Source organism: Phoenix dactylifera, chromosome 8 (assembly GCF_051530095.1).
Source record: "Phoenix dactylifera cultivar Ajwa chromosome 8, Ajwa_hap1_PhDact_Kaust_v1.1, whole genome shotgun sequence".
NCBI classification, from domain to species: Eukaryota; Viridiplantae; Streptophyta; class Magnoliopsida; order Arecales; family Arecaceae; genus Phoenix; species Phoenix dactylifera.
Window position 1 is genome coordinate 31,457,381 of NC_143197.1, and position 18,329 is coordinate 31,475,709.

An 18,329-nucleotide genomic window follows, 5' to 3' on the forward strand; every position below is an offset into this window, starting at 1 on the left:
CGTTAAGGATAGTCCTAAAGAGGGCTCGGGTGCAGATTGCTGAGATCATCCATGCAGGTCCTCTTGGAGAGCTTATAATAGCTCGAGGCATCTGGAACTCTACTTCTGCTCTTGTAGCGTCTCGAACAATGCTTATTCGTGGAAACTCCCACCCTTGAGTTTTCTCGAGGTCAACTTTGATTGATGTGTGATGGATCATGGCAGAAATGGTGGAACAGGCTATGATCAGAGACTTGAACTCCAAAATTGTGGCAGCGAAAACCTGATCTTCGATATCTCAATCTTTGGAGCATAGTTGAAGATTATTTAAACTTGCCTCAACCACACCCGATGTATTTTAAGAGCCGACGCCATTTTGAGAGCCGACGCCATTTTGTGTTAGAAGGTTACTCAGCCATGGTTATTGATTGATTCAAGGACATACGAGAAAAGTATCCATCCATCCTCTACTTGGGGGCATCTGGAGTTTGACGAAAAGATGCATTTTTTTTGGGACGAGGCATATCTACCAAAAGGTGAATGAAACCGTGAACTGAATAGGTTCCTTCATGGCTGATGACTCCAATGGAGTTCTCTGGACCTGTAAGACACAATTGCCAAAGGTTTTTCAAGATCTGTTATTTTTTAATTTTCTTAGATGCATTCATATCAAGAGAAGTGTGAATCGGCCGTTTGTAGCGGGTAAAAAAAACAATGGACCAGATAACCTTGTAGATACGAGGACACGAGCCAAACGGTTGAAACATGCAACAAATAGTGACAGGTCGTGAAAATAGAGATAAGCTTGGCCTATGAGCATGGCAACCGACAAGAGCACACATAATTGATAATGCGAAAGGAACTCAAAAGAAAGAGCAACATCCAAGAGTTGCATAAAGCCGGGGCAATAATATCCACATCAAAAGACTGTTCGCTACTTTCATGCAAAACTACTAAATGGCGAAAAGAAGCTTTAAACAATTCATCTGATCAAATTTCCATCAATGATTATAAAGATGCATAATTATGAACTAAGAAAGGGACTAAATAAAATCATACGAGAAAATAAGTCCACCCAAAAGTTTCCATTTAGTGCCACTTAATTATTCCAACGCTTGATTGCTGCAAGCTCACCTTTTCTTAGGGAGTTATCAACAACAGTTGTTACGCCTACATAACCAGCCACCATGCCCATAACATCATTTCTGATACTAACTGGAATCAATTGATTGATCGAGACAGTACAAAATAGGTGCATTTTACATGACCATTGACTATTGATAAAGGCTAAAATATTTGCATCTTGCCACTGCATCACTTGAGAAGAGATCTTGCCAAGTGTTCACGTGCTGTGGCAAGGGCCTGGGATATAGTCTGCAGACAGAAGAGCACATCTAGTTTAGATAAAGTGAACTAAAAGCCATCCAATTTGACCAGAAAATGAACTAGATCGATGAGATAGAAATTCATTGCACCTGCTCAGTAAGTGATCCTGCACTGTCCAAACCACTGGTGGCAACTTTTCCCGCAATTACACTTCCCTCTGTTTCCAAAATGATCCTGCAAGACCACAAATCAGAAAATAAGTTATTGCATGAGCATATTTTGACTATCAGAAAAAATTCTAGCATCACATCTGCTGAAGCAGCATGTAAAGCTACACATTCAAAATATGAGTTTGTCCCATAACAATTCGATCTCAATAGCAGAAAGGGCTATAATCTTTAATCAATCATGATGGATTGGTTACAAAGATGTTGCTTTTCTAAAATTTGAATGAAGAGCATAAATAGCACAAGTACGCCACTTATATAGCATGGTTAGGACATCCTATTGGACATTCTTATGCCAGATGGATCCAAGCCTCTCTCAGTTACCACACTTGCATTTCTTTCTTTTTTTAAATAGGATTATTGAGATACCCAGGGGAATGCTCATATCTAGCTCAGGTTTTATATTATTTTAAAAGCTATTTTCCGGTATTCTTGTCAGCTCTAATTAGCATGCTTCTCCAACCAAACTGTTGATAACTTTACAAGCTTGCCTTCATTCTACCTTTTCACGCAACTAGATTGTTAGTATTCACAGGAACACATAGGTCATAGATATAATAGGTCTAATAAACACTGATTGCACATAAAAGTTTTAAGGAGGTACCCTCTATCCACAATTTCATCAAGGCATAGAAGGATCAAATCCAGATTCTCTAGTGCTGACTTCTTGTCCACATTGTTTCTGGAATAAGTGAGATGCAGTCCAGACATTAATAAGCAGAAGACTGCCAGCTTATGAGGCAAGCAACTACATTCAAAGAGGTAAACAGTAATAGCAACTAGCAAAAACCTGAGAAGAAGCCCAACTGCATCAAAGAATCCCTGAAGAACCGCCACCAAGATGAGCTCATTTTCATCATCTCCTCCAATAACAAAAAAATGAAGGTCCTGAATGAACTTGTAGACAACAATGTAACCATCGAACATAACTATCTCCGCTGTACACGATGAAAATGGGCAGCATCAGTAGCATGCAAAAGGAACACCATTCTCAGGTGTACTTACATTGTTTAGAAAATAGAATATTAGAACATACGATAAAGCAAATGATACAAGAGTATCATTCATTTCATAAAAGGAGAAGTTAATTCTTGTACATTTGGTTCACCGTTAATAGAGCAAAACACCCTCGTGTTATTACAGAAAATGAATATAGTGGAGTGATGTAAATCTAGACTACAAACATGACAAATCATGCATAAACTTCTAAGTACATGCACCAAATCCCTTCCAACATAACAATCCGAACCAATCACTTCAAGGCAACTAGCTTGATAAGGGAAAATATGCAGACCTGTGAAATACTAGGCAATATTAAGAAAAAGAATGGATACGTCATCATGGAGAACAGACCTCCCTCCCTTGCCCCCCCCCCCCTCTCTCTCTCTCTCTCTCTCTCTCTCTCTCTCTCTCTCTCTACTACTACTACTATCAAATCCTTCTCTTCTCGCAAATTTTGACCTCTGGGAGGATAGCAATTCGACCAAGGGGAAAAAAAAAAATCACCCTAAACAGTTATCCATCCATCACCTGCCTGTGCTTCTCTATTACAAGCAATACATTTGTGTGTTGGACATTATGCCTCTCACTTTAGCAACTTCTTATAGTTGTCATTGTCTAGTTCTAGTGCTAGCAAGAAGTTTAAGGCCAACTCGATGTCAAGCATAAGGTGTCAATATATGTATGTATCATGTCAGCTAAGTACAATCAAGGTAAAAGGATTAACTACCAAGTTAACATACTCACCAGTTCGGGTCGGATGGCACAAACTGGCATTGACCCATTTCTTATTCCTCGAAGTCCTCACACATGACTGACACAGCACGGCACAATGCAAATACAGTACCAAGACATGACCGGCATTCACCACAAGTGCAGCCAATTAATGATTTTCTCCTCACATCTAACATTCCTCACTGGTAGGACATTGTTCCGAATATAGAAATCCTTCAATTTTGACACAGTCTATACCAATAGCTTGTTAGTCATTCTCTTGAGAGGAATGAAACCTGACTAGCTAATTGACCTGATATACTAATACAAAGATATTTATTCCATTGAGGTGTAATTTACATTGGCTGCCCAAATGAACATTGAGGAGCAATTTATTTTTAGTACCTAAGTGACATGGTGTATATAAATTAACTCACCTCGAGTGATTTGGCCTCAAATTTGACTCTACATCTTCGCTGCTCAAAATTTCAAAGACGGGTGCTGCTTCTCATATTCGACTATGTACCTTTCTTCAAGATAAGTTCCCCTCAAATTAACATAATCACTTCAAATTGGAATGGCTACTAAAATATACACACCTCAAGTTGGCTTTCAGTTCTATGTGGTGTTGTCACCTCTAGAAGGTGTCCACTCCAAATATTTCTTCTTTCCAAGATGGACTCGGATAATGTAAGCTGGTCGCCTGAGTAATCTGTCTCTAAGAGACGAGATTGAAACAGATAAATGCTCCATGCTTACTTGCTCCTGGATCTTCATAAGATACAAAATAATTTTGCCTCGAGTAGATAAACATCATCCAACTTAATAGATAGGCCTTATCTTGTGCCTCCATCCTCATCATCATGCACCTCTTAACCCTTTTTGCTCCCATGAATCATTGTAGGCATCTATATTGTTGCATAGGCTTCTTTCCTTTATATAGAGAGGACTTAAAGATAAGAATGGAGGCGTAAGATAAGGCCTATCTGTTAAGGCACATGAGATTTACCTACTCGAGACAACATTGTCTTGCATTTGGTTGAGAAAGTGGCAAAGATCCAAGAAGCGGATAATTACTAAGCATTTATCTGTTTCAATTTCTTCTTTCTTTAGAAGCAAATTATCTCAAGAAGCCAGTATAAATTACCCAATAAGGGTACATCTAGAAACGAAGAAATATTTGGAGTGGACCTTAAAGGCTAGATGATGTTTGAAGCAACATCCCCTCGAGGCAAACCCATCTTGAGGATTATATACAAGGTTTGTCATACCGGTCGATATCGCAATGTACCAAGCATATCATGCCATACTAATACTAAACTAATACACCATCTCATACCGTACCGACACTCGGTACGCCTCACTATCTTGTACCGTATCACGTATCGACACTGTAATAGGATGGTACTGATACGGGGTCCGATATCGAAATTGCAAACCTTGATTATATATCAAGAGGCAGTTCCAATTAGAGATGAACATATTCATTGCCTTGAAACGAGGTTACATAGCTCAAACTTGAGAGGCAGCACCCATCTTGGAAATTTTAAGCACCCAAGAAACAAAGTTAAGTTTTAGGCCAAATCACTTGAAGCATGAGTCAATTTATAAACACCGCATCACAGCATCTAACAAAAATTGCACCTCAATAATCATTTGAGCACCCAACATAAATTATACCTCAACAAAGCACACCTTCCTCTCTGTCCAAAGACAGAAACAATTACATTAGTATGAGGGGATTTATCAGCTTTCACCATACCTTCCTTTTAACAAGCCATGTGCAATGCATGTGCCAAGTGTTGGTATAGCCTTACATAAGTCCTCAGGTCGTATAACAATCGCCTTATTCTTTGTACTTCTGGCAAGTAACTAACTTATCCATATCAATAACCTTCTCATAGAAAGTTCATCCTCAGCCATGTTCTCAGTGCTACTCTATATCAATTATACCTTTGGGCAAGCTATACATTACTGAACTACCATTGCATGTCTATGCATATGCTAAGTTGCTAACACAACATAGTATCATGACCTTGATTTCACCAATTTCATCCAGTTGGTTTCATGCTCATTTTGCACACATTTTTACTGGGCTTGTAGACTGAATATACTATTACTAACTCTTAGCCTTTATATTATCTGAACTTTTTCATTAACCTTCATGAGTCAACTTGAAGATCCAATTGATGGACAAGTGCTAGATAACTTTTAGCAGTGCATCTGTATTTTCCTTCAAAGTAGTGTCCTTCAATCCATGTCAGAAACCACATTAATGTATGAAATTGGGTTCACAACATGGCCAACAATAGCTTCTATCTAGATTTACCCACTGTTCTCTAGATTTCACATCCATATATTCAAATGTTCAGAATAGCAAATCCGACCTGGCTCAAGCAAAGGCTTTACTAGATTTTGCCGTCATTATAGTTACAAAATACAAAACATTACTGTTTAAGAATTCAACAGGACTTCAAATCTCAAGCATACCGGCCTGCACCTTCAGAAACTGGTCCCAGCACCCCTTCAAGTTAGTTCCTATGCGAACAGATCCTGCCCCCACTGGGCACAAATAAACTGCACATCACAGGCTCAAAGTGTGTTTGCACTCCTCTTCTTTTGTTTGCTACCAATCAGTACCCGGTGTAGCTTACATACATATGCAATATTATCATACTTTCCAATGAGTAGTTATGAAGCCATACTGCAACATTTAGAACCTTGATCCACAATCCCCTATAGCTGTAGTTGAACGAGATTTCCAATGGAGAAGGCAAGGTGGGGCATCTTGTCAAGTCTGCAAATATCTGCTAATCTTCTTCATGTTCCCACATCGTCAACAAGTTCATTTCCTTATAGTAATCAAAAGTGATTCCTTAATTTTCCTACTTATATTATGAAACAGCCTTACAAAATACTTTCAGTTCCATGGCTCCATTTGTGTAATTTGACAAGGAGGAAAGCATATAGTCATTATTCATTTTTGCAAAATAAATATTTCATGCTACTAGTTCACCTAATGATCCACATCATGACTCAATGATTTTGCTTTACAATCAAGAGTCAGCCACAAGACAGCCCACCTTTTAAATCTGAGTGGGTCCAGCAATGATATTGCTATATTCAAATGATGTCTTGGGCAAGAGTGGGATCAGCTGGATGATCTGGTGTGCAGATCCTCTAACTTACTCTCCACAATTCATGGTTGATGGTAGGCACAGGCTACCAGTGCACATGTTGTGTGCCTCTTTCTTTGAGCCTATATACAAATTAATTCAGTCATCCCATCATTGTTGCATAAGTGAAAAGCTCCACCACCAAATGTCGCAAGAAGGCTAAGGAATTGGTATTTTCATCAACAAATGCATGCATTTATTTGGTTTAAAGTGGACAGGTCGTGATTGATACTAACATCCATACCATAGCAAGTTTTTCATATTTGATATAGATATAATTTCTAGATTACCCTTAGTGCTAACCTAGAAATGTTCATTCTTTCATATGTTAAGCTGGCCAAAATTTTACTTCTACTTGAGATTTAAGCATATTAAGCTATGCATGAAAAAGTGGCATGCTACCATAATTAGAATAGGTTATTATATAAGGGGTGATGACATGCATAAACTGGTTAACCTTAGCGACAAAACAAGAGACAAGCAAGCATACATCTGGTCTGCAGTTAAATCTAAGATCATTTGCATATCACCTTCATTTCGTGCATTTGTTTTCTGAGTCTTGGTAAAGACAGATTTCTCAAATGCCAATTTCGCAGAGTGTGTCGACCAGTCATCTGTATAGTACTTGACAGCTACACGTTTCCCTTCAGAGTCCAGGAGAAGAATATTTTTAACTGTTGGGCAGGACTCCTGCATGCACAAGAAGGTCATCAAAAATATTTAAAGAACATGCACAAAACAATCTGTTCAGCAAATCGGAAGACATGATCCCAACACTACATGTAGTGGGCTCCTCAATTATTCAGAAAAAAAGCTATTTTCCACCACTCTTGGATGAGAAGGCATTCTTTCAGTAACTATTTGTTTGGCTAGGCATTATCTGTCATATATTCTTTTTTGTTTCCCACCTGGGATCATCTCTTACATGTTTGAAAATTTACTATTAAAGATTAAAGAACTTGTACTATTGAACATTTCAGTCAATGAAGTAATACAGCAATATAAGAGCATATTGATCTTTGTACTATAAGAACAGTTGTGTAAAAAATATTAATAAATTGCTAAAAGATATTTAAACAAAGAAAACATGATAAAATATCACAACATTAAGACCGGGTTGATGATATTCCTGGTTGTTAATGCAACAGTATGTCATATTGCAATTCTAACATAACATATGTTTATGTGAATAAAATAGTTACAAGAATATAACCAAGAAACATATTGGTAACATAACATATTGTCATAAGCATACATAATTTGATACTTATGAACGATTATGACATGAACAAAGAAATAATTGATTAATAAAGCACACAAAAAGGTAGCAAATGATGGTCTGAGGCAACTCTTGTTTGGAAATTCACTACACCAACATTGAAAAATGTTGCTCAGGCTCAGCTTAGGTTAATTTTTGAGCAGTGATGAAAGGAGAGAGTGTGAAATGGATCGGTTGTCAGGAATTCTTGGAGAAAAAAGAGGCATATAAGTGTAAGAGACCAAGTTAAGCACCTAGGTAGAAAATTTCATGTATCAAGCTTTTATCAATATAGGCCGGTCATCCTATCAGAAATTCTTCTAATAGAATTTAAAAATATTATTAATGCATTTGATGATTCGAATGCATTAAATGTCTTGCTTTTGCCAGTTACTTAAGGACCAAATAAATTCCTATTTGAGATAAAAGCAAAGAGATTTCTTGACTGTTTAACCCAGCTAAAAATAAAGATTAAGCAATTCCAATTACCATACCTTATAGTTTTGAGAGAAAAATGTCGCCAATTTGTCATCCAATGCTAGAACAAAGCACTTAAAATTTCTAGCTCCTTCCAGTGGGATAAAGTCTCAAACAGTATTTTAAGCACCATATCAGGTGGTGCAGCATGTACTGTAGCCAATAAGATACCAGTAACAGTACAGGGCTCAATACACCCTTCGTACAGATGCATGGGACAATATGCTATACAAGCTCCAACAATATGTCATATGTCAGTACAGAGGCATAACATATTACATCATATTAGTAAGTACCAGTGTGGGGCCCAATATTGATAATTGAAACACTGGTCTTAAATAAGAAAGAAAATTTATCTCAAAAAATTGATTTTGTTATGTAAATTCCTGATCTGGATTAGAGGCCATATAATTCTAATAAGAGATTATTGTGGCACTTTCCACCGTCATGTACTATTTCACACACTAAACTTAAAGAGTCCATTAACCTGTCAGCATTTTCTTGATATCATTAAATATGAATCCAACATCACCTATCAATAATACTTGGAACTTTGCTCACGATCACTCTATTATCAGCGCACCCTCTGCAAAAGATCTTGGCTGCCATTGCGTACTGCTATCTTTGCTATCTCAATTTCCTAATCCACAGCCAAAGCATTAAATTCATCAATACATAACCTACTCAACTCCTGTTTACAAGTGAAACACTCTATAATTCCCGTCAATAATCCATTTTCGCGGCCCATTATTAGATTTCCCCTCCTTCCTAACTTTCTTTCATTCTTGAGAGCAAGGACTTCGATTTCCTTCCTCAGATTTGAAGCCTTTTTGATGAAAATGCTGGTAGAACCATCCAAATTCATTAACATTGCACCTCCAAATCATCACTTGACCGCCACATTCTCAAGTAGCCTACCCACCAAGATAAACTAGGGTTGTCCAGTTCTTCAAACAACTAATCTAGGGTTATCCAGTGATCGGAATCTTTCTTGCGCCATCTATCACTTTTCTCTAAAGACATCGCTGATTCTAGAACGATTAATTGTTTAAAAAAAAAAAAAACCTACGTGCAAAAGGATTACGATTATTATGCTCAAATAACAAGAATTACGAGCAAGAAACGGCTACAAAAAGAACTGCGGCCGAGGAGATTGTGAGATTACCATTCAGAGATCGCCGCCCGGAGCAAAAGAGTTCGGATCCTATCACTCGAAACTGGAGGGAGAAGAAAAGGCGAGTGACGAGCTAATAATCGAATAAAATATGGCCCGAACCTAAAGGGCAAAGATTTCTTGGAAAATCTGATGAGCTGGACAGCGGTCAGGACATAACCCGTCTGATGGAAGTCGGACGGCGCGATTTAAGGGGAGGAGAAGGTTGTTGACCTCCTCTCTGACCGCGACCCACTTAGACCGGTGGGTCCGAGCGGCGTTGACGTAGACAAGGCCCGGCCCATGACGCTCTTCTCGACTCTGGACACACCATGTTGGGCTGGCCCAGGACATAGGATTCTTGTCGAAAATTATATGACTTTTACTACAACATGAGAATATAACATAGCAAGGCCAACTAGTATACTAGGAGAAAAACAACCTAAAATGTGATGTCTATGGGTGGATAGGTTTCTTAATTAGAACTCCTCGGCAACCATTTTTAGGGAGGACCGCAGCGATAATAGAAGAGATATGAAAGAACCCGAAGCTCGGATTGGAAGCAATTGATGCAGGCAAGTAGTTGCTAGGGAGCTCATAGTTGCAACTGACTCATGGTTTCAAGCTTAAGATATATATTATGATACCTAGTGTCTACATTGTAACTAAGTAGACTTTGGCACATTCGAGTCATGTGATTTATTCAATAACAAAGAGCATTGGTCGATGGTCGTGACCTATTAATTAAGATTGTTTGCCATAGATTTGATAAATTTACTCCTAATTTTATTTTATGTATATACTCTCTTTTGAAAGAGTATTATTCAATAAAATATATTTTTTTAGCAAAATAGTAAAATAAGAGATTATTAATTAATCATGTGGTTCATCAAGAGTTGGCTCATGATGTTGGACTCCTAGGAAGCCTTGAACAATGGCCCGGTAGAGACATTAGCTAAGATTTCAATTATTCAACATAGTCGAGGTTGATTGTTTTCAATTTTGAAATATAGTTGGTGTAGATTGAATAATTCGAGCTTATGACTTGGACTTCTGCCCAACCGTAATGCAGCTTTTAGAAGGATAAGTTTTGGAGTGAAAAATATTTCAAAGGAAGATAAAATGAATTGACTGGAATACCAAGATTATTATGTTTTTAATAATTAAAAAAAAGCCAACGAGACGGACTTCAGTTGTTGACAGGTCAAAATTTGATTGATTGCATTGGTGAGTTTGGTGGGAAGAGGTAGGTTCAGACGTTTAGAAAATTACAGCATAGTTTATTAATTGTCATTGGTTTGCAAGATGGTCTGTTTCATGCTTGAGCTATAAGTTAACGAAGTGAGTGATTTTGTTTGCATTGACTTAGGCAACTTGATGTAGCATGAAAAGTATTGCCCGTGTGAAGGAAGGTTTAGAACTACCAAATAGCTAGGACTTTTCAATACTTTGGTAGTTCTAAACTTCCTTCACACAAGCAATAGTTTGACCAATACAAACTGATATACATCATATATGATAAACAATATCCATACAATTTTGACCTTCCTAGCTACCTCCTTAGATTTTCTTAATAAATAAATCATCAAACCAGTGCCAAAAAAGACTTTCCAATTTTGAATTATCTATATTAGCTGAGATTTCAATACGTCGCATCTGATATACCAGTTGTATTTTAGAAAATATTAGTGTTTTCTAAAATTTTTCTATCTTCCACCGCAGCCGATCAAGATCCCAGTCCATCTTACTTGATTGCCAAGATAATTGATATGTCAATTTTTAAAATACTTGCAAAATATGAAGCAAACAGTGTACATGCATGATTGAGCCACATTAGTATAAAGGACAATTAGGTCTCGGTTTTTGATTGAGCCATCTCATGTTAGGAAGAAGACAAGCCACTTTCAATGGCGTAAGTTGGCAAAGGGACTGCACCAATCTTAGCAGCCTAGATGTGAACATTTGTTCTTCTGATGAGGACTAGAAGCAGACGGATTGGAACTGCACTCGTCTGGCTTTTCCATCAAGGATGCATTATTGTATGGAAGCAATAGGCACTCATTTTGACACGTTGATGCCGCCCATCACGCCCTTATCCTTTTAACATGAGTTTCACTTGAAGAAGCTCCTCTCTAGAAGCTGGTAGCCATTACTAGAACTAACAGGAAGGGCACGCGTCCATATTATTTTGACAATGTTAATGGCGTAAGGGAACCGAGATTCTTGAAGTGATGACTGATAACGAGATGAATATAGATATGGAATCATTTGTCTGGCCAAATAAGAAAGTTGGAGGCATGTTAAAATCTCAATTGATGTATACCAATTGACACTAAATGCAGTTCTAACCATTAAGATAATACGAGAAAATTTTTAAAAAAAGTATTAATTAGGGCCAGTATTTTTCACATAAATTGTATTGGTTATTAGTTTGTATGGAAATGATATCTTAAATGAGATGGATATGGTAATTTAAAAATGGTGAGACTTGTTTGAAGATGATATCTCCTTTGCTCCAGCCTTGGAAGAGAAGGGAAGTGAAGCCAAAAAAAGCGTGGCTCAATCAGCACACGGATGCAAAACTAACCAAATCCCATGACGGGATCAGTTCCTTAGCTCTATCCCTTTCAATGTGATGCCAAGGACGGTTCTGAAAAGAGTAGTGAGTAAGCATTCTTATCCCTAAAGCAACAAAGCCAAAATGGCTAGCTGGTGATACATGTAGATGTGTGCAAGCAAAACCTCATCTTCCGTGTTTTGACTTTCCAAGTAGTTTCTCAACCAAGTAGTGTCATCAAAGCAATAACAACAACACTCTTGTTACATAAACAATTAGCTGCCTTAACTATATGGACAACTTAGTTATACCCTCACTATTCTAGGAAAACTACTATTTTCTCTCTGACTTTATGCACATCTACATCTATATGATACTAGATTCAGGTTAGGTATTATAAAATGGGATGTTCAACCTGTTATATATGTGTTCGATGCAAGACATCCGAATGCACCGGCGACTAAATGGATGGAAAATTTTGAATGATAAACTAGGAAGTGGTTAACCGGCCGACGTCCACATTAAACCAGTACTCTATCTACTAAACTACTTATAAGTCATTATCTTCCTACATGTTGCATAGGCATGCTGATCTTCAATTTGTGTATGGTTGTAAGTAATTTTTTTAGCGGAGAAGCATGTTTTAGAGCTGATGATAGTTTGTGAAAACGAGTAGTAGTGATGGAAGTCTTGAAGTAGGCACATGGGAACACCTACTTCCCTGTATTAATTAATGCGATGATTGCTTGCACTACCCAATTTTAGATTTTGGTAGGGAATGAAAACACCCCCACCAAATGAATGTGACTTGTACCAACATAGGCTAGAATAATCACGCACATCCGTCCAGGGATTTAACAAAAGAAAAGAAGAAAAAAAATCGACCTAAACATTGCGCAAATTATACGCTAAGAGACATGAGAGTTGTGGTATATTGCTAAATAATATGTGAATTTCTCGCATCTCAATGTGTAATGTGAGAAATGGTCCGAAGAATGTTGGACCTAATCAACCTCCTTCGTTAAGCAACGGATGGCAATCTAAACTAATGATTTTGCGAGCACATTTCGTGCCATCGTACTAAGATGCTCAAATACGTAATCATTGACATCTTTGTTCCTTCTCGAACTAAGATTAAGAAGAATTCTTATTAATCCAATATTGTTCTTTTTGGAGTCACAAGATGGATGTAGGTTATAATTCAATGAAATGAGATGGCATGGTCAACAAGATATGGCAACACTTTACTTCCTCCCTATTCCATCAAGAAAAAAAAAGAAAAATATGGCAGCACTCATCGTGGATGAAGTACTGCAAGCTACCCTCAGCAAATTGGTTATTATTTGAAGCTACCTCAACATTAGTTGCCCTTTTTACTAACTCTGGTGGAGAACAAGAAAACCCATCTGATTTGACAAAGAAGGCTATAGATTAGTGAATGGAATCCCCCTGACAACCTCATTGACTTTGTAGAGCTACTCCGTTAGTTCCATCCAACTCCAAAGTCTATAGCAGCCTACCTATAAGAAACCAGCCAAATGGGAATTAATTATATATATACACAGTGGAAGGGAAGACCGCAAGCACCTGGGAATTACCTCTCTCTTCAATGACGCCACATATATTTAAATAAATTTAAACAAATGGAGAAACTAATTTCTATATTCTCATTTGACTGCAATTTAATTATGAGAGCTTGTTGACCGAAAGTTCCATTCATGGTTATCTTTTCCAATTTCTAGTCCTCTGCTCGAGAAGACTAAACAAGGTAAAAGTTTATATAAATTACGAATTCTATGAGCTAAAAATCAACTATAAAATGGACAGGCCCTTTGGGTAGATGTTCGTCAAACCAAGGCCTGGAAAATTTTTTTGTTAAACAAATCATTATAGATAATTCTACTGAATCAAATATTTATCTAATGGATTATAGAGCTGCACGTCTCCAGAGCAACGCAGGTATTGATCTTTGACTCGAGAGCAAAGAAAGACAAAAGGAGGTATCTATCGAGCAACGGCAATCTTCTTAACCATCCACCCAATAATAATATTTTTTAATATATGGACTCTCTATCTGACAGTAGGAAGCGAATAGCTGGGGTTGGCGTTCAAATTAATGCTTTCCATCTAACAGCACATTCCTTTCCAATTCCAAAGCACTGGACTTTAATAAAATTTAATGAAAAGTCTAACTGGGACCTGCATATTCTAGAGCACCACTCCGGGTTTCAAAGACGTGTGGTGCTCTTCTCCATCACACCTTCTTCTCTGAAGAATCTTATCGTTAAAACAAAACTAAAGAAAAGAAAAGAAACCTTCTTCTTTGAAGAATAAAAAAAGAACAAAGAGAGAGGATCAGAAATGGATACTAGTCGTTCTTTATCAAGAGCAAGTGAACACCATCTTCGCACGAAAGTACCATAGAAAAATGAGCTCACCGTTCTCTCTTCTTATCACCTTTTACACTCACAAAGTGGTTCCGGTCTGTTTGCATTTCAAAGAACTACAGTAGAGACAGCTCTTCTTTGAAAAAAAGAACAAAAAAGTAGAGATGGCTCCATGGGACTTTTGCCATCTAGAATGGATGGAGATACCCAACCAACTCCCGGCCTCCACCCCACCATGAGGTACCAAACAAAGCTCCCAACCTACAGCAATGGTAACGTGTGTTGCGTGCCTCGAGGGATCTCAGGTGTCCCACTCGATCGTGACCAGGATTCATGACTTCAAGAGAGTGAAAAGGTTTCAGTGTGGCTCGTGTAAAATGTTAATCTTTTACTTGGAGGATCTAGACACGTGTTAAATGTTAAGTTAGGTGGAAAGGAACAAAATGAAAAAGATTTATGCTTGTCCACTGGAGCCTGGAGGTGATATAGTGACCACAACGAAAGGTTTATGATGAATTACAAATTAAGCTATGTGCACTCCAAATCTCACTCCTAGTTAGTATGATGTATGAGTATGATATGATTGATTGCATATTTCCTCAGAAATATACAATTTTTTTTTTTTGGCTAATATTTACTTGGTACTGAAGCATGACTATTTTATATATTATTACAAAAAAAATGAAAAGCATAGCTTTATGACCAACAGACAAGTAGTGCTATGAAAAAGCAGTTGTTACGTGCTTTCTGAAAGTCGTGTGTAGACTGGAATTAGTATACCATATAGAAGGATTGGTAGCAAGCAACTTTTCATGTGCACATAGCCGGTGACTAACTACATGCAAACCATGCATGAAAAACCAGCTGTTATGTGCTTCCATAATATGTATTGTTGATCCATTTCCTAATAGCAGTTTGAACTTTTTAGATCTAGCAATTAGTTAACTGCATAAGATTTTTTAAATGAGTACTATTATTACACTAATCGAAGTACGTTCTACCTCCAAATCAGAGGTATGGAGTAATATTAGTACTAAATTCTGGTATCCTTATGAAATCAAGACGCACATAATTTGCACATCAAAAGCAGGAAAAATATTCCTCTACAAATTATGTTCATACTGTAGTATGATTAAAACATTTCTAGATCAAATATAGAAGCAAGATATTGCTTGCATATGCCTAATTATCAGACTTTTATTTTTGCAAGAGATACTTGCTCCTATACTCCATGCAGAAGAAATTCAAGCTCCAAGGTAACATTTTGACCACTTAATTTACTTATAACTTCCTTAGAAATTGCAGCAAATAATTTACTACTAGCATGTCAGAATGGTGGTGGTACCTTAAAAAATGCTAAAATAATATGAACATCTAATTAAGAAAAGATATAATTGGTATATAACTTCTTTACTGTTTGATAATATTTAGCAGCTTACATGTGCCAATGAATAGATATGCAAATAAAAATTAGAGTTGTGAATTAGTAAATATCACACCATACATCTCCAAAGCAATCATCGACCGAATAGATAAATTATTTTATTGAGGTACTGCATCTACTTTTGTACTAAATACATCGTAGATTTAGAATGAAATGAATCCATCTAATAATTTCATCGTGAAATAAATTCTTGTAGGATGATCTCAGCCCACCCAATAATTGCTTCTATTATTGGCCATATGCACAACGATTACACAGCACCCGACACGTTTCACCCGTTTTCTCTCGTCCTCTTCTGGTCTAGTGGTATAACTGCCAAACCCAATCTGCTGACGTGGTTTCGAACCAAAGAAAGTTCCGGTTCTAGAAGGGGAAGACTCCAAAAAAATTTTAAAACCACCGCATATTAATAACTTGTGACCGCCACTGCCGTCGCGCTCCAAATTCGTTTGCGCCCTCGTCACCACGAGCTCAGAATTACGTGTCAACCAGGTAACAAGAAGCCCAGTCCCGGTTCGGCCGCATGCCACCTAAGGAACGAAAACAGCTTGCTTCACACCTTCCCTTGCGACCAAAGGAGCCTATAAATATAGAGAGTCTTATCCTCTCTCATCACCCACCCATTCTTCAATCATCGCCTTCTGAATCCACCCAGCCTAGCAGCGAGCTCTTTCCTTGATTATATATACGTTTTACGATTCTTTTAGTTCTCTGAGACATGAAGAGATTTAGATTCGGAGGAGAAGAAGTCGAGAGCATGAACATGGCGAATGTTTTGATGCTGCTCTCTCGAGGAGGCGGCGGCGGCGGCGGTGGCAGCGGCGAAGAGAGTGAGCACTCGGCGCAGACATCGCCGGGCCGAGTTTTCGAGTGCAAGACGTGCAACCGCCAGTTCCCTTCGTTCCAAGCGCTTGGTGGCCACCGGGCGAGCCACAAGAAGCCAAGGCTCATGGCTGAGGGCCAGCTGCAGGGCGGCCTCGCGAAGCCGAGGGTCCACGAGTGCTCCATATGCGGGCTTGAGTTCGCCATCGGGCAGGCCTTGGGAGGCCACATGCGGCGGCACCGGGCGGCGACCGAGGGGTTCGGCCATGGCCTTGTGGAGAAGAAGCCCGAGGGCCGGAGGGTGTTGTCCTTGGATCTCAACCTGCCGCCGTCGGAGAACGATATTGAGTGCCGGAAAATTGGCTTTGGGATTGAGATTGTAGATAAGATTCCCATGGTGGATTGTTTGCATTGATCTCTACCATGAGGCCTTGCTTCGTTTGTATTGGTTTGTTTTCTTCTTTTTATAAATATTATTAATTACCAGCTGCATCATATGTTTGAGAATAGTTTCATCTCCTCATATCCTCATGGTAACGAATTAAAAATGTCGGCAAGAGTATGATGCTTGCCCTGTTCAAATCATGGTGTGAGCTGAGACCTTATACTTGGCCAATTTAAATTAATTTCCGGTTCATCTCCTCGTTACAAAGCAAACACTTTTCGTCACCGCATCACCCCATGGGATATTGTCACGGTTTCTGAATTAATAATTAGATTTTTTGTCCCAAAATATGAATTAAAAAAAACAAAGCTGCATGGAGAACAAAATGGTTTTTCCGCAGCAAATGATATTTTTATGGGGATAGGAAAGCACTTTTTTTTAAAAAAAATAATAAAAAAAAGAAAAGAAAAGTTAAATTTAGCAGCACTATTTTTGTTGCTACGAAATTTCATCATGCTTGGTGAAAAAGGTATATATTGTTGATATATATAAAAGTCATGGTTTCGGATGGAAGGCATAAATTTTACATGATGGATGGCATAAGATTACTTGACTCTACCTGTACAACTGTTTCGGTGTATTTAAAGAATCGCAAAGTAATTATTCCTCTTTGATAGCAAATAAAAATTGCTGTAACAACTAAATTTTTTTTATTTTCATTTAATTTTCCTCGTTATCATTAGTAGTATTTGAAATAACTCGTTTAATCGACTGGGACCAAGAAAAGTATGTCCACAAGCTAAACAGGCCATTTCTTCACATAAAAGTGCAGGGGATTTTTACTGACACTGCTAGACGTGCACATAAGCTGTATTATCTGTCTCATGATTTTGGTTGATTACAACAATTCCTCGTTCTAAAATGGATGTTTCTTGATGTTCTATTAGCTCTAATATCCAATATAAAATCTTTAAGTGATGATTTGGGGTATCTATGACTGATCCTCCCATCTGAGCCATCCAAGAAAATCCAGTGAGATCGAACAATATGATGTGATATTGGATGTGAATTCAGTTTCGATTTTCTCGACTTAATATTCTTTACATTTCCGTTTTCTCAAATTCTTAGAAAGAATCTACTAATCAAGAAAAAAAGACTAATCAAGAACATCACATCGATGACTGCATTTGTTAGTGCAAAAAAGACTAATCAAGAACATAGTTGGATGCAAAGTGATTGATTGATTAATGAAATACGTGCCATTCACTACCACCATGACTTTGAGCTTCCTTTCTGTCTATACAGTCAGGAGGATTTCTTGCTGGATTGTTTAAGATATCTAACTGTTCATGTGGGAAGCTCCCAAGCACCTGCCCCTTGAATTACAATCTGTTGAATAGTTGACAAGGAGACATTTTGGAGCGT

The 18,329-nt window shown here is 37.9% G+C and overlaps 2 protein-coding genes across 2 annotated transcripts; one reads left to right on the forward strand and one right to left on the reverse strand.

Annotated features, from left to right (window-relative positions):
* Positions 1–1,035: 1,035 nt before the first annotated feature.
* Positions 1,036–9,460, reverse strand: LOC103705943 (coatomer subunit zeta-2-like). Its single transcript, XM_008789858.5, has 6 exons — positions 9,322–9,460; positions 6,952–7,111; positions 2,323–2,470; positions 2,137–2,214; positions 1,455–1,539; positions 1,036–1,353 (listed from the first exon to the last, which is right to left on the reverse strand). The coding sequence occupies exons 1-6, from the start codon at positions 9,322–9,324 to the stop codon at positions 1,294–1,296; spliced, it is 534 nt and encodes a 177-aa protein (XP_008788080.3). The 5' UTR covers positions 9,325–9,460; the 3' UTR covers positions 1,036–1,293.
* A 6,826-nt stretch (positions 9,461–16,286) lies between these two features.
* Positions 16,287–17,028, forward strand: LOC103705944 (zinc finger protein ZAT11). Its single transcript, XM_008789859.5, has one exon. The coding sequence runs from the start codon at positions 16,416–16,418 to the stop codon at positions 16,932–16,934; it is 519 nt and encodes a 172-aa protein (XP_008788081.1). The 5' UTR covers positions 16,287–16,415; the 3' UTR covers positions 16,935–17,028.
* Positions 17,029–18,329: the final 1,301 nt, after the last annotated feature.

Excerpts from the sequence above, each read along its gene's own strand:
- LOC103705944 (XM_008789859.5), top strand. The coding sequence starts at position 16,416 with ATGAAGAGATTTAGATTCGGAGGAGAAGAAGTCGAGAGCATGAACATG.
- LOC103705943 (XM_008789858.5), bottom strand. Across the intron at positions 2,215-2,322 it reads GCAGTTGGGCTTCTTCTCAG|AAACAATGTGGACAAGAAGT; the intron begins GTTTTTGCTAGT and ends CACTTATTCCAG. Across the intron at positions 1,354-1,454 it reads CAGGATCACTTACTGAGCAG|ACTATATCCCAGGCCCTTGC; the intron begins GTGCAATGAATT and ends TTCTGTCTGCAG.